The 16,997-nt window shown below is 45.4% G+C and overlaps 1 protein-coding gene across 1 annotated transcript in view; it reads left to right on the top strand.

Annotated features, from left to right (window-relative positions):
* The window catches only part of PXK (PX domain containing serine/threonine kinase like), a 152,002-nt gene that overhangs the window by 56,590 nt on the left and 78,415 nt on the right, over positions 1-16,997 (top strand). The window contains exon 4 of the mRNA XM_077451985.1: positions 13,229-13,415. Within this exon, the coding sequence (XP_077308111.1) occupies positions 13,229-13,415 (187 nt within the window). The remainder of the gene's footprint in view (positions 1-13,228; positions 13,416-16,997) is intronic.

Raw genomic sequence — 16,997 nt, 5'->3', positions numbered from 1 at the left:
TTTTTTTTTTTTTTTTAAAGGGGGCTTTAGATGCACATTAGTTCCACAGAAAATAGTCTGTAATCACCCACCTTTTGTAACTATTTTAGATATTTACGATGTAACATGAAACATGCATTCCAATTTTATGAATTGTGGGGTTTAGCTTTTTCTTTTTTTACACAGTTGTATTATCTATTCAGAGCCGTTCACCTGATCTGTGAATAAAAATACAATAATTCACTAATCATGGTTACAATGTTTTTCAAGCTCCAGTACAAAAATCTATTAAATGTACTTGGTTATTAATGTGAGTACATGTATTATTCTTTTTTTGCAAAAGGTGTACGATGTCTATAATCTAGTGGTCATTTCAACAGCCTAATTTTATAATTGGTGTTTAATCTATTGATAATTCTTAGTAACATTAAATTTTGATCTCCAACACCTGAGGCAAGTGGAAGGTTGCACGAGTATATATATTTAGAATATATTCCTTCCGAGTGGAAAGTTGGTTTAGGAGTAGTTGATGGAACAAGATGCGCCCCATGGATATTTTTTTTGCTGAGCTTTCCAGTGGTGGTTACCTGTTACCCGTACTGTGCATCTAAACATTGGTGGCTTGCTGTGTCTGAAACTCTCACGACATTAAGCAAATTGTGCACATATCTCAGGGGCAGACTGGTTGCTTAAAGAGGAAGTAAACCCTGATGGGTTTACTTCCTCTTTTTTTTTCCCTGCAAAGGTAAAGCATAATGGACTACTATGCATCGCATAGTAGCTCATTATGTGTCACTTACCTGACACAGGAGCCAGCGAAGTCGCCGCTGATCCCTGTAGTCCGCCGCATCCATCTTGCTGGTGGCGTCTCGCAGCTCCGACCAATGACAGCGGCGAAGCCGCGATGACGTCACTCCCGCGCATGCGCACAGGAGTCGCGTCTCGCAGCTCCGCCTCTGCCATTTGGTGAAGCCGCGATGACGTCACTCCCACGCATGCGCACGGGAGTCGACAAATTAGGCAAATCCATTCTTGGATTTGCCGCATTTAGTGCGCCTGCACGCCGCTGTCTACGGCGCATGCGCCGTAGACAGCGGTGCCCATTTTCGGGCAAATATCTCCTAAACCATATAGGTTTAGGAGATATTGCTTGGACCTACAGGTAAGCCTTAATCTAGGCTTACCTGTAGGTCAAAGTGGTTTAAAGGGGTTTACTTCCTCTTTAATGCGGGAGTAAACCCAGTTTCAAAAAACACTTACATTCCCAGCATGCCGGAAATGCTAACTTTCACATTGGTTGTGCTCTCAACCAAACTTTCAAACCATCCAATGGCTGGTCTCAGAACTGATCACATGTGCAGCATTATGGCAGTTGAAGAATCATTAGAGGCCAAGATGGCAGCTTCCTTGACTGAAAACGATAGAAGGGTTTACTTCCACTTTAATAGCTACTTCAAAATAGCCTTATTTTCAATATATATATCTTCAGTGGGGCATTCCCTAATTTTAACCTGGCAGTATCAACTGATGTTTGTGTGTGTGGTCAGGAATGCAGATGACATCATAAACTCGACCCATCTTAAAACAATTTTGGTGAGATCTGGGTGTCTGATTCCAGTGGCTTGTGCACATAGATGTTACAGAAGCATGTTGAGCTTTAAATCTCACATTCCTCTTGGGCAGTTATTCTCAACCTGGGTTTCATGGAAACGTAGAGTTCCTCCAGAGGTTGCTAGGGGTTCCTTATTCTGAACTGATTGACCTCCTGTGTGATGATGCCTGCATGGTTCCAGAGCCAAAACCACTTGGAAAAGTCAGTGGCACGACACCAATGATCTCTGTTAGGGTGGCATTCTGACTACCAGTGTAAGGGGCGCTTTTCCTCTGACCCCCAATGAGTTGGTTTTTAGCAGGAATTCCCCATAATCTGACCTATCTTAAGGGTTCCTCTGGAAGTTGGGAAAGTCTGCTGTTGGCTTGCAGTGCTCCCCCCCCCCCCCCCACCCTGGCGTTATGGGGATAAAAAAAATGAGTTTTTGTTCTGGAGTCCTAACACCCCTTCCTTTATTAGTGTGACAACACTGTCACCCTGTGATAGAAACTTTTCAATATGACGTGGATTTTACTGATAAGCATTCGTTTAATGGCACATTTAAATTAGACCCTGCTTTTGTGTCAGTTGAAAAAGATAAGGCACAGAAAATGCTTTTCTGCCTAAACCTTGCATTCTGTCCTTGTCATGCCAAATGGGCACTTAAAGTAGCTGTAGCGCTCCCCACTTAAGTATGATGAGCTCTATATTGGCGCTGAATAGATTTATAGAACCTTTAGAGGAGACTCTCTAGATTTTTGTTCCTCGCTGTCATCTCAATCAAGAAGGTGAGGGCACCGAAAATGCTTTGCTGAGTAAGCTGCACGTTCTCCCCCTGCGGTTGGCCATTTAATTTTTTGTCAATCTCGCTCTCAAATGTGACTTGTTTCAGGTGTAATTGGATTTTCAACCACTTGTCAGATCTGATAATCTCCATTGCTCACATCTAGAATGTAAACTGGCAGTAATTCCTCCTTTTTAACGCAGGCCACGCTTCATATCCTCTTCATTACCGTGCCCTATATCTCGCACTTTGCCTTTCTCCTGGGCTGTGTTTAATGCGCACAAATTGAATTTCAGGACAGATGGTTATAAAGTAGAACACAACTGTGAAAAGAAAATGTACATTTTATAATGCCACGAGTTCAGGATACAAAGTCAGGCCGGCAGAGAACATGACGTATTTATGTCAGATGGGCAGTTTATTTTAAGGTCTGTTATACTGATATGATCCTTCAGCCAGCAGACTCGGGTCCTTCTTTATTTCATCTGGGTGCGGTATCTGTGATCGTTATACAAGCAGAAGAATGGCTTCTTATGAAGTATAGAAAGCTTTGAAATTATAATTGTGTGTGAAAAATAAAACCAGGGAAAAAAAAGCGTATGGGTAGTGGTGATTACATGCTTCAGCTGGGTTTATAACGAAATCAAACCGTTGTAATCCAGTGTAGCAATTAAATTGGCTGTCCAAACGCCCGTATGATTTTATTCCCAGGATTAACGAAAGCTTTTTGCGTTCATGTTATGAGCGATGTAGATAGGTCAGCATGCACAAGTCCCAATAGTAAAGTAACCTAGAAACCAAAGAAATTACAGCTGACCCTTATTTTTTTTTTAGACTATTATTGCTAGAGAACAAGTCACACTTGGACTTATGAGGGAATCTGTCTACCCAGTCTAATTTATCATTAAAGTGGTTGTAAACCTCAGGCATGAAATATGAGCAAAGCATATTCCTCTAAAGTGTGTACTTGTCTCTATCCAGAGCACAAAGTCATTTCTGTCAGCTGCTTCATTCCTCTATCGGCATGAATCACTTCTGACAAGTTTTCCTGACACCAAGAGAAAAATTGTGACAGGGTTGGAATCTTAGGCAGAGTTACAGCCTCAGCTCTGTTTGTGTGCTTTGTGGAGGGGGCTGGGGGTGTCTCTCTTTTCTCCAATGAGCTCTCAGAGCTATCCTTACTGAGCTCTGCAGAGTGTAATTTGAGCTCTCTGCCCCCTTTCTTTCCTGAACTCTCTGCCCCCTTTCTTTCCTGAACTCTCTGCCCCCTTTCTTTCCTGAACTCTCTGCCCCCTTTCTTTCCTGAACTCTCTGCCCCCTTTCTTTCCTGAACTCTCTGCCCCCTTTCTTTCCTGAACTCTCTGCCCCCTTTCTTTCCTGAACTCTCTGCCCCCTTTCTTTCCTGAACTCTCTGCCCCCTTTCTTTCCTGAACTCTCTGCCCCCTTTCTTTCCTGAACTCTCTGCCCCCTTTCTTTCCTGAACTCTCTGCCCCCTTTCTTTCCTGAACTCTCTGCCCCCTTTCTTTCCTGAACTCTCTGCCCCCTTTCTTTCCTGAACTCTCTGCCCCCTTTCTTTCCTGAACTCTCTGCCCCCTTTCTTTCCTGAACTCTCTGCCCCCTTTCTTTCCTGAACTCTCTGCCCCCTTTCTTTCCTGAACTCTCTGCCCCCTTTCTTTCCTGAACTCTCCGCCCCCTTTCTTTCCTGAACTCTCCGCCCCCTTTCTTTCCTGAACTCTCCGCCCCCTTTCTTTCCTGAACTCTCCGCCCCCTTTCTTTCCTGAACTCTCCGCCCCCTTTCTTTCCTGAACTCTCCGCCCCCTTTCTTTCCTGAACTCTCCGCCCCCTTTCTTTCCTGAACTCTCCGCCCCCTTTCTTTCCTGAACTCTCCGCCCCCTTTCTTTCCTGAACTCTCCGCCCCCTTTCTTTCCTGAACTCTCCGCCCCCTTTCTTTCCTGAACTCTCCGCCCCCTTTCTTTCCTGAACTCTCCGCCCCCTTTCTTTCCTGAACTCTCCGCCCCCTTTCTTTCCTGAACTCTCCGCCCCCTTTTCTCCCCCTGAACTCTCCGCCCCCTTTTCCCCCCTGAACTCTCCGCCCCCTTTTTTCCCCTGAACTCTCCGCCCCCTTTTTCCCCTGTATTCTCAGACAAGCTTTATAAATTCTGCACTTTGAACGGATGTTGTAAAGAGAAGACTGCAGAAGGAGAGGTACAAATTATATAGAGAGTAAACAAATTCTCCTATATATCACATGAGACCAGTCACTTCACTGGGTATATGTAAGGTTTTACAACCACTTTATTGTGCAGGCCTTTCTTTGAAGAACCTAAATATTTCTGCCTACTTTAAATATAATAATAAAACTTATTTTCTTTAATTTAATTTAAAAATAGGAGGTCCAGGCTCACCTTTTATACAGGGCTTGACAAACTTGGCTGCCAGCCAAATTCTCCCCACACCCCGCATGCCCCCCCCACCCACTACGTATCCTGGGCTCCGCTTGCCCATCTGCGGACAGGGGGCCAATATAGTGGGTGCCGCTGTGGAAAGGGGAGAGAGGAGAGCAGACGTGTCGTTTCGCACTGTTTTTTGTTAACCCAGAAGTGACGTGCGACATCACTTCCGGGTCCCCATTCACAGTTTCCTTGGCCATCAAGGCTGGGAAAGAATATAATGCTGTGCATTGCATTACATTCACTGGAGCACAGGGGAGTCATGCAGTGTCTTCATTTTTTAAATTTGTAAAAAATTGAAGTTCCACCAAAGCACAAAAAATCCACCCTGCCCCAAAAAAACAACGGAGACCCCCCACATATAGGCACGTACAAACGTAATCGCACAAGGCGGGGCACTTGCGCCTGAAAACGTTGACTGCGATACACATGTTGCATATCGCCGCAAACACCGGAATGAGAGCAATAATTCTAGCACCAGACCTCCTTTTGTAATGCTAAACTGATCACCTATAGGGGACTTTTAAAGTGTCACCTATGAAAAACATAGGGCACTGACATGTTTAAGGTTTCACATGTTGGGTATCTATTTACTCAATGCCTCCTCTTTTATATTTTACCAAAAATTGGATAATTTTATTGCGTTTCTTTGACCCCCCCCCCCCAAAAAAAACCTTACTTTTTAATGTGTTTTTTTACTGAAATAAATAAGAAAATGCTTTTGCGGTAATATTGTGTGACAAAAATTGGAACTACCACTATTTTATTCTCTAGGGTGTTTGCTTTCATAAAATATATATATATATTGTTGGGGGTTTTATATAGTCTTCAGGTCTCAAATAATTTTTTTAAACGTGTGCAAAAAAACTAAAACTGCTCTGGCTGGGAAAGGGTTGAAGGAGAAGTTCACCTTTGGGAACACGTTACATGTTCCAACTCTAAGATTTGTTAAAAAGAAAAAAAAAATGGCTACTAATTTTTTTTAGCTGGCTCCTAGATTCAAAGTAAATTTGTCAAGCCCTGACCCAATATATATAGTCGTTGTCCTTTACAATGTCCCTTTCTTTTTTGTCTTGGAGAGTCCCAAAGCTGCTGTCCTCCTACCCTGTTTGCTGGTGTCTTCTTTTGGATAGCTTAATTCTAAGGAGAAACTCCCCTGCTTCCAGCCATTGGACTGACAGCAGCAGGAGCCTATCGCTCCACTGCCTTCAGGGTCTCCTGCTCAATACACAAAATCAGGGAATGGTATTGATTATTAATGGTGCCTGCCACAGTGACCAGGGCAGCAGGTAAGTGTTTGGAGATGAGGTTGGAGGATGGTTTTCAGACTGGGCGTTTTTTACCTTTTACCTTTCACCGTTAGCCTGTGAAAGTATCAAGGTAAAGAAAGGTTAAGCTTTTAGTACTACTTTAACTTGTGCTTGAGGATGAACCTAGGACCTGAGATTTAGGAGTTAAAAGGTCACCTGAAGTCTAGCATTTGCTACTCTGCCAATTACTTGACTTGCTGATAACACAGGGTCTTCTGAATGTGCATACCAATATCTCATATCCAAAAACTGTACATACTGAGCATATGAGCAAACACAGGGCATGCTCTTATGGTTACTCAGAAGCTGTAAGACCTATTTCTTTGTCAGTATGAGTCCAGGCACCTGGCAGGGCAGCAGCTGTCGCCCAAGGAGGCTTCCATCTCTGACTCGACTCTAGGCTGATGTTACACATGGGATCCTTGCCAGTGGCAGGATCGCTGAAAAGTGCAGAGAAAATACTCTCCTGCTTCCATGGGTCACTCTCTCACTGAGTGGATGAGCAAAGTGCTTTGCAAAAATGTTGCAGATGTAAGTTGCCGGCGAGGGACCAAAGTCTCTCTCGTATAACCAATGAGGGAGTGACACATGGAACCAGGTAAGTCTATTTCTACCCTATTTAGGCCCATATAGCAATCCTGACATTGGCAAGCTATTACTGCCCACTAGTGTCACATGGCCTTTAGTTCCAAGATTTATTCTCACAAAGTTAAATACGAGGGATATAAATTGTGAATGGACAGGTATAATATAGAAAAAAAAGTTCCAATTCTTGCATAAACTCAGTGAAGTGTTTTTTTAAAGCAGAATTCTGCTATTTACCGCTACAATATTTCTTAATGGCCCCCATGAGGTGTTGGCCATAATGTGCTAGAATGCCTACTATATTAGCACATTATGGCAAACCTAACTGTCAAACAATCCCCTCCAGCAGTGTGCTGTCATTGTTCCCCTGGACTTTCTACGGGGTTCCTACTGTTTGACCACTGGACTGGTCAGGTTGCAATGATGTCACTCCCATACATGCACAGGAATAACATCATCATGACACAGAGCAGTTCCATAAATAAATGGTGAACTGGCCATGCACGGCTCAGTGTACATAATTGTTGACAGGCAGGGAGAAATCATTTATGACAGAAGAGACCAATAGGGTCTCTTCTGTCATAAAAATAATACCTGTCAGTGTTTTTGTTTTTTAAGTTAGTTTCCGCTTTAATATACCCAGGGATACAAAGTACGATACCAAGGGATTCCATTCGTTAACTTTTCTATACCTGTGCTTTGAGAGCTGTTATCGCATGCCCAGGTCCATGTAAACTGTGCTTATTTTATATTCGGCTGTCTGAACATGCAGGTTGGAGGGTGATATGACTTCAGACAATGACTGACAAGTAGAAGGAATGCATCTGATCCATGTATCTGTTCAATGTAGTCAATCCCAGAGAGTAGGGCTAATCGCTAAGGAGCCGGGTGGACCAACGAGTATCTGATGCAGCTGTATAAACCTGCTGGGAGTGGAAACAAAGTTATACAAACCAAAAACAAAAATGAAAACGGCACAGTGAAATTAAGCAATAGTTAGTAGCCAATGATGTAGGAAAATCTTGTCCAAGAAGAGGTTAAACAATGCAATGATGTCCAGTATTGAAGAATAACAGCAAGTATTTAATAGTTACAAAAGTGTGTAACAATATATAAAACTGCCGCCATATGGTGGTATAGGCTCATGGTTATATCAGTAATTTCTCACTGGACCCATGGTCATATTTCCTGGTGGGATGTGGAGAACATGGTGTGTTTGTAGATTGCCTGCTCAGAGGTCCCAGAGTGAGCACCAAGGTAGTGCTAGTAATTGACTCGCAGGGTTTTCCGGTCAAAGACGCTGTTGTATGCGGATGCTGTCTGCAAAGTAACGGACAGGTAACCAACAGTATGGCCGCTCTCTAGGACCATGATGTCCGTGACTGGAAGTGATGTCACTACTTGGCCAGATGTGACATCCACAGGGCCCAGATGTGGATGGTGGCTGAAAGGACCCAAAAAGGCCAACCTGATTGATAATGTGTTTCAAAGCAAAAGCTTATTTATCAAATCCAAACAATGAACAAAGAGAGTCTATTATATAATCAACCCTGCAGGTGGAAATGGGAGCGCCTGGGAGGTGAATATTTTGCCCTCCAATTTCTGCCCTCAGGGTTGTTTATATAATAGACTAACTTTTGTTCATTGTTTGGATTTGATAAAGAAGCTTTTGCTTTGAAACGTGTTCTCCATCAGGTTGGCTTTTTTGAGCCACCATCCACACCATGGTCCCGTGGATGTTGCATGCGGCTGAGTGGTGACATCACTTCCAGACGCTGACGACATGGCCCTAGAGGGCGTCCATACTGTTGGTTACCTGTCAGTTAGTTTGTGGACAGCGCCCATATACAACAGCGGCTTTGACCGGAGAACACTGCGGGTCGATTACTAGTGCTACCTTGGTACACACTGGGATCACCGAACAGGCAATCTACAAACATACCGTGTTCTCTACATCCCATCAGGAGATATTACCATAGGTCCACTGAGAAAGTATTGATATACCCATGAGCCTAAACCACCATATGGCGGTTGTTTTAGAGCGTCTCCCATCCTCTGGAACTTGCTACCCCCACTGGTCCGGCTATCCCCTACTCTTGCTACCTTCAGGCGATTCCTGAAAACTCATGTCTTCAGGAAAGCCTATCACGTCTCCAACTAATATTCTGCCATTTCCATCAGCTCATTCCCCATAGTTACCTTTTGTACCACCTGCCCCACCCTATTAGATTGTAAGCGCTTCGGAGCAGGACCCTCTTAATCCTCTTGTATTTTATTGTATTGTAACTGTATTGTCTTTTTATATTTTAAACCACTGCGTAAACTGTTGTCGCTATATAAATCCTGTGTAATAATAAGACACACTTTTGTGACTAATAAAGCCTGAGGCCGCGTACACACGGGCGGACTGTTCGCCCAACTTTGTTTGTCAAACAGTTTCGGCAAACAGTCCGCTCAAAATTAGCATGGACGGACATGGCCACACACGGCACTTTTTTGAGCGGACTGTTTCAGCGAACTGTTTGCCAAACAGTTCGCTCAACTTTTGAAATGAACGGACTCGCCCACGTAAGGCGGAGGCAAATCCGCCCATTTCGAGCGCGTGTACAGGTAGGCGGGGCCCACGAGGGAGACGTCGCGGGCTCCGCCGCCTGGAATGGGCTTAAAGGGGAACCCCAACGCCGAAAAAAATCGGAGTGGGGGTTCCCCCCAAGTCCACAACAGACCCTTGTCCGAGCACGCTACCCGGCCGGCCAGGAAAGGGGGGCGAGCGAGCGCGCCCCCCCTCCTGAGCCGTACCAGGCCGCGTGCCCTCAACATGGGGGGGTGCCTTGGGGAAGGGGGGCCGCGCGGCCCCCCCACCCCAAAGCACCTTGTCCCCATGTTGATGAGGACAAGGGCCTCTTCCCGACAACCCTGGCCGTTGGTTGTCGGGGTCTGCGGGCGGGGGGCTTATCGGAATCCGGGAGCCCCCTTTAAGAAGGGGGCCCCCGGATACCGGCCCCCCACCCTATGTGAATGAGTATGGGGTACAATGTACCCCTACCCATTCACCTGTGAAATAAAGTACAAAAAAAAAACACAACACAGAGAAAAAATATTTTATTGCACAGCTCCGGGGGTCTTCCGTCTTCGGGGGTCTTCTCGCCGGACTCCTCCGCTATCTTCGTGTAGCTCTTTTACTAGCGGAGGAGCCCGGCTTTCTTCCTCCCCGCCGCCGGCCTCTTCTCCCGACTTCGGGGGTCTTGTCCCCCTCTTCGGTTCTTCTGCAGGGCCACCGCGCCTTCTTGTAGCTCTTTTGCAGGCGGTGGCCCGGTCTTCTGTCGCCGCTGCCTTCCGTTCTTCTGTCGCCGCCTTCGGTTCTTCTGCCGGGCCACCGCGCCTTCTTGTAATGGGGCGGGCGGGGGCGGTGTCACATGGTATATGTCACATGGGTTGGTCACATGGTGACCCCGCCCCCTTACGATGTCATAGTCCCCATGTGACATCAACCCATGTGACCAACCCATGTGACATATACCATGTGACACCGCCCCATTGTCACTATATAAGTGACCGCACAGCGCGGCTCTGGCATTCCGGCCGGAGAGAGCGACGTGTCAACATCTCCTGGGGAAGAAGAAGAAGAACAAGAAGAAGAAGAAGAACGGAAGGCGGCGACGGCGACAGCGGCGACAGAAGACCGGGCCACCGCCTGTAAAAGAGCTACAAGAAGGCGCGGTGGCCCGGCAGAAGAACCGAAGGCGGCGACAGAAGAACGGAAGGCAGCGGCGACAGAAGAACCGAAGAGGGGGACAAGACCCCCGAAGTCGGGAGAAGAGGCCGGCGGCGGGGAGGAAGAAAGCCGGGCTCCTCCGCTAGTAAAAGAGCTACACGAAGATAGCGGAGGAGTCCGGCGAGAAGACCCCCGAAGACGGAAGACCCCCAGAGCTGTGCAATAAAATATTTTTTCTCTGTGTTGTGTTTTTTTTTGTACTTTATTTCACAGGTGAATGGGTAGGGGTACATTGTACCCCATACTCATTCACATAGGGTGGGGGGCCGGTATCCGGGGGCCCCCTTCTTAAAGGGGGCTCCCGGATTCCGATAAGCCCCCCGCCCGCAGACCCCGACAACCAACGGCCAGGGTTGTCGGGAAGAGGCCCTTGTCCTCATCAACATGGGGACAAGGTGCTTTGGGGTGGGGGGGCCGCGCGGCCCCCCTTCCCCAAGGCACCCCCCCCATGTTGAGGGCACGCGGCCTGGTACGGCTCAGGAAGGGGGGCGCGCTCGCTCGCCCCCCTTTCCTGGCCGGCCGGGTAGCGTGCTCGGACAAGGGTCTGTTGTGGACTTTGGGGGAACCCCCACGCCGATTTTTTTCGGCGTTGGGGTTCCCCTTTAAGCCCATTCCAGGCGGCGGAGCCCGCGACGTCTCCGTCGCGGGCCCCGCCTACCTCGAAATGAGCAGACTTTCCTCCGAGCGGGAACAGTTTGCTCATTTCGAAAGTAGCCTACACACGGGCGGACTGTTCGCTCAAACACAGTTTCAGCGGACAGTTTTTCGGAATTTCCGAAAGACTTTGTCCGTCAAACTGTCCGCTGAAACTGTCCGCTGAAAGCCCACACACGAGCGGACTGTCCGCCCAAACACTGTTCAGCGGACAAGGTTGGGCGAACAGTCCGCCCGTGTGTACGCGGCCTTACTTTTATTCTTCAATATTGGTGGACGGCATTGCATTGTTTTTTTTTAACCTCTTCTTGGACAAGATTTTCCTACATCATTGGTTACTCGCTATTGCTCAGTTTTAGTGCACTGTTTTCATTTTTGGTCTTGGTTAAACTACATTATGCTCATCTACTCACTGGAACAAGAGATCGTAAACCACTGGGCTGCATAACTTTTAGCTAGGTCATGTCCTTCTTCCATACATTGTGAGTTAGAAAGCCCATGGTTGAAAACTGAATGCATATATAGGGGTATTCCATATGTCTTTCCTTGTTCATTCCTGGTTGGCAGACACATGTCTGTGTTGCTCTCGCTCTCGCGCTCTCTCTCTCTCTCGCTCTCTCTCGCTCTCTCTCCCCCTCCTCTCCTCCCTCCTCCCCCCCCCTCCTCTCCTCCCTCCTCCCCCCCTCTCCTCCCCCCTCTCTCCTCCCCCCTCTCCTCCCCCCTCTCCTCCTCCCTCTCCTCCTCCCTCCTCCCTCTCCTCCTCCCCCTCCTCCTCCCCCTCTCATTCTCTCTCTCCTCCCCCCCTCATTCTCTCTCTCTCTCTCCTCCCCCCTCTCTCTCTCTCCTCCCCCCTCTCATTCTCTCTCTCTCTCTCCTCCCCCCTCTCATTCTCTCTCTCTCTCTCCTCCCCCCTCTCATTCTCTCTCTCTCTCTCTCTCCTCCCCCCTCTCATTCTCTCTCTCTCTCTCTCTCCTCCCCCCTCTCATTCTCTCTCTCTCTCCTCCCCCCTCTCATTCTCTCTCTCTCTCTCTCCTCCCCCCTCTCATTCTCTCTCTCTCTCTCTCCTCCCCCCTCTCATTCTCTCTCTCTCTCTCTCCTCCCCCTCTCATTCTCTCTCTCTCTCTCTCTCTCTCTCTCCTCCCCCCTCTCATTCTCTCTCTCTCTCTCTCTCTCTCTCTCCTCCCCCCTCTCATTCTCTCTCTCTCTCTCTCTCTCTCTCCTCCCCCCTCTCATTCTCTCTCTCTCTCTCTCTCTCTCTCTCCTCCCCCCTCTCATTCTCTCTCTCTCTCTCTCTCTCTCTCCTCCCCCCTCTCATTCTCTCTCTCTCTCTCTCTCTCTCTCTCCTCCCCCCTCTCATTCTCTCTCTCTCTCTCTCTCCTCCCCCCTCTCATTCTCTCTCTCTCTCTCTCTCTCCTCCCCCCTCTCATTCTCTCTCTCTCTCTCTCCTCCCCCCTCTCATTCTCTCTCTCTCTCTCTCCTCCCCCCTCTCATTCTCTCTCTCTCTCTCTCCTCCCCCCTCTCATTCTCTCTCTCTCTCTCTCCTCCCCCCTCTCATTCTCTCTCTCTCTCTCTCCTCCCCCCTCTCATTCTCTCTCTCTCTCTCTCTCCTCCCCCCTCTCATTCTCTCTCTCTCTCTCTCCTCCCCCCTCTCATTCTCTCTCTCTCTCTCTCCTCCCCCCTCTCATTCTCTCTGTCTCTCTCTGTCTCTCTCTCTCTCTCTCTCTCTCTCCATCCAGACCAGGGACAAGTTGAATGTAAACAAAGCACTAGCCTGGACATGTGAATAACTGTTTAAGCACATCAAATGAAATGCTAAAGGGCTTTATTTGCAAAATTGCTTCTCATCTCGGGATATAATAAAAGAGCAAATGTTTTTTTTAAATTACAGTTAAAGGCAATCTTCCTAGCAGTAGCATCACACTCATTATAGCCACCACACTTCTAGCCATATGCGAAGCAGAATGTTAACCAATTGTTTTTGCTGCTGTGTTTGATGTAATGAATAATTTTGCAAACTTTGTTCCACCCAGCTGGAAAGTTTTTGCTTTGTGACCTTTAACAATATATTGCCTATACTTTTGTGCTTTTATGTTTTCTCAGATCTCAGGTCTAAGTCTACCTCTTCCCCCCAAGAAACTCATTGGAAACATGGACCGTGAATTTATCGCTGAGCGACAGAAAGGGCTCCAAAATTATCTAAACTTTATCACCTCCAATCATATACTGAGCAATTGTGAAATTGTAAAAAAGTTCCTCGACCCGAATAATTATTCTGCAAATTACACAGGTAGGTCATAAGACTGATGTTTTATGTCCCTTACAGTGTGTCAGATTTTGGCATGATTCAGATGAGGCAGTCATATGGTAGTTTGTATATGATCGTGTCACTAAATCTACAGGTCTGCATTGGCTGCAAGAATGTTATTTAAAAAGTCCATACTAATACGGACCTTTAAACATTTAAGATGCCCACACATGTAATTATTTTACCGCCTATTGCTGACCTAATTTGCCAATATTTAGGCTATGAGTAGATTATCTCTGTCTCTCAAGGCTGACTGATAACTCAAAGGCTGCTTTAGGTGGCCTTATAATGGATGCATCAACGTGAATATGAAAGCCGCTATTTACTCTATTGCATGAATGATGCTGACAAGATATGTCAGACCTCAGCATCACTATGGCATAACATGAAGCCAGTGCCCAGTTGTCAGGTGGCTTGGTTTGCATCATTATAACTGCCTTAATGCTGATCTTCAGGCTCTCTAAATGATCCTTTTAGATAAATTAACCCAGCTTAACAGTTTCTGAAAACAGTATATCCTTAAAGTGCCTCCATGTGTTTTGCTAATTTCTACCGTCTGTCTAATTCATGCAGTAAAGCCAAGGAAACGAAAAAGTGGTTTATTATTGTGTCCTTTACTAAAAGAGAACGCTGCGTATGCAAACTATTTTCACTTACAGGAATAAAATACAAGACACACAGAGTGCTACAACTATACATACATACACATATGTCAGTTATCCTTTTATAGCAAATACAAACGTCTGTATGGAATGGATACTCCAGGGGTCATTTAGCTTCAGTTATAGCTGGTCCAAGATTTCTGTAGAGACTGGACTCCAGGTATTGAAGGCGATTGCAGGAAAACAGGTTCTTGGTCTTGGCAGTCTTTCTGTCTCTTGTAGTGTGGCTTTTAGTGTTGGCAGAATCCTGTGGAGCCCCAAATCTTTTTCAGTTGTGGTAGATTCATACAGATCCTGGAGGGTATCCCTTAGGTGTGTGTGTATGTGCTATATTCTTGGCATTCTGTATGTCTTGGGTTGTGTTCCTGTACCTGTAAATAGTTTGTATACACAGCATTCTTGTCTAGTAAAGGCACATTAAAGTGGAACTAAAGGCACTAAATGTACCTCCTCTCTAACAGTCCGGGACCTTTGCCAGCACCGGAATCCTCTCCCCAGGTGCCGATTTTCAGGTATCTCCACTGGCTGCCACAGGATCACTTAACTCTTGTGCATGTGCAGGAGTCAGCTATCCCGACACATGCCAGCGATGTAAGCTGTACTGTGCATGCGCACCTGTGTTTACATACAACAGAGGTCTGCAAACAGGCAGGTAGGGGTGTTTTAGTGCAGAAGTGACATTGCATATTTCTTCTGCTATAATCACCTGTCTGCTTGCAGTCTTTTGTTAAATGTAGGGCTGCAACTAACAATTATTTTCATAATCGATTAGTTGGCCGATTGTTTCGATTAATCGGTTAATAACCTTTAAAAGAAGAAAAAAAGTAATTTTGCTGCGATTTGCATTTTTACATATTTTTTTGGCCAATTTTTTGTTGGGCAGATTAAAAAAACACAAATTGTGTTATTACATGCTTTTCTGCAGCTTCTCCATTGACGTATATCGAACCAAAAAAACAAAATGGCACCATTTTGCGTTAAAAAAAGTCCTTGTCTTTTGTAAATACGCAGCAGCTGAAAAAATCATGGATGTGAACATGTCCCATAGGAAACCATGTAAATTAACTGTAGTGCGTTTCTGCAAAAAGCACCAAAAAACACAGAGGTGTGACCCAGGCCTGAGATGTTTAGTAACATAATGGGGTTAAAAAAACTAAAATTAGTACAAAAAGAGCAAATAATCGCTACTGTAAGGGGTTCATTTTTTACTATAGGACAGTGAAAGTAATATTTACAGTAGTGATTTGCTCTTTTTGTACTATAAGGGGCTAATTTTAGTTTTTAGTTTTTTAACCTCATTATGTTGGTGGCCCAATAATCGATTATAAAAATAGTAATTAATTTCATAATCGATTAGTTATCTCGGCCCTAGTTAAATGCCTTTAGTTCCGCTTTAATGTTCTACTGGGTAATTTTGTTGGCTTTATTGCAAGACGTAGACATACACCATGATTTGGTAAAACACCAAGTACTTGCTCATATGGTTCTTCATGCTTTGCTTTTGAAAAATGCTAGGTGAGTGTAACCATTTGCTACGTAACAACTGAATGGGATATACTCCCCGCTTGAGGATTTCCTAGCAGGCTTTAGTGTGACACCATGTAGTGGAAAGGTTTTGGGAGTTAATGAGTGGTAACAAAACGGTAGGTATGACATGTAGGTAGCGCTATCAGTTATGGGGGTGTAGCCATGAGGAAAATAAGGTATATACCTTTGAGTGTTTACATCATAGCACAGGCAATTGCTGATCCTGCTTTCTTTAGGGGGGGATTGGAACAGCCTGGTATTCCTTAGAGAAGAGCAGTTTGGGGACTTAGAGAACACAACCTCAAGAAATGCTAGGGCATGGATATAGACCGCATTAATCGTGGAAGCTGAACTGTAAAATACTCAGAAGTTTAAGTATGTACAATCAGGACTATTGTGTATTTGTCGTTTTTGCTGAATCCAGATTGCAGCTTTTAGAACACTTTTGTTTGACATATTAAAATAATTAATGAACGGCACCAAACCAAAAACAATATACCGCTTTTATCAATCAAAGCTGCTGCCCCATTAAGTGCAAAAAAAAAAAAAGCCAGTGAAAATATATTATTATTAGTATTAAGGGTAGGCGCTGCCCTATACATCAAAAACATAAAACATTAAAAAACAAATTGATATACAAAACAGATGCTGAATATGTGACATGTAGATATAAAAAGTCCATATATACAGTGGGGAAAAATAATTATTTGATCCCCTGCAGATATTGTAAGCTTGCCCACTTACAAAAAAATTGAGGGTCTATAGTTTTTAATCATAGATGTATTTTAAATGATAGAGACACAATATTAACCAAAAATCCAGAAAAAAACACGATACAAATGTTATAAATTGAGTTGTAGTTCAGTGAGTAAAATAAGTATTTGATTCCCAAGCAAAACATAACTTTGTACTTGGAGGAGAAACACTTGTTGGTAAGCACGTTTCTTGTAGTTGGTTACCAGGTTTGCACACATCTCAGGAGGGATTTTGGTCCACTCTTTACAGATCTTCTCTAAATCCTTAAAGTGGTTGTTAACCCACTTAGATCAATTTAAATAATCCCGCTGGTTCCTAATGACAGCTGCTCCTGTCTTTGTTTTATTTAAAAAAATGCCTCCTTTACCAGATTTCAGAGCTGTTCCCTATGATCACGTCACCAGCTGGCTCTCTCCTCTGCCCCGCTGACAGACGCAATAAGCGGGGCGGAGATTCCCCTGTTGACGTCAGCCGGGACGCGAGGAGGAGAGGAGAGAGAGCCAGCTGATCACAGGGAGCCACTCTTAAACCCAGTAAAGGAGGCTTTTTTTAACCACTTGCTTACTGGGCACTTAAACCCCCCTCAGTCCCAGACCAATTTTCAGCTTTCAGCGCTGAT

Source organism: Lithobates pipiens, unplaced genomic scaffold (assembly GCF_037356315.1).
Source record: "Lithobates pipiens isolate NorthernLeopardFrog02 unplaced genomic scaffold, aLitPip1_a1.2 Scaffold_23, whole genome shotgun sequence".
Taxonomy (NCBI): Eukaryota; Metazoa; Chordata; class Amphibia; order Anura; family Ranidae; genus Lithobates; species Lithobates pipiens.
This window is presented reverse-complemented; position numbering and strand designations above follow the sequence as displayed.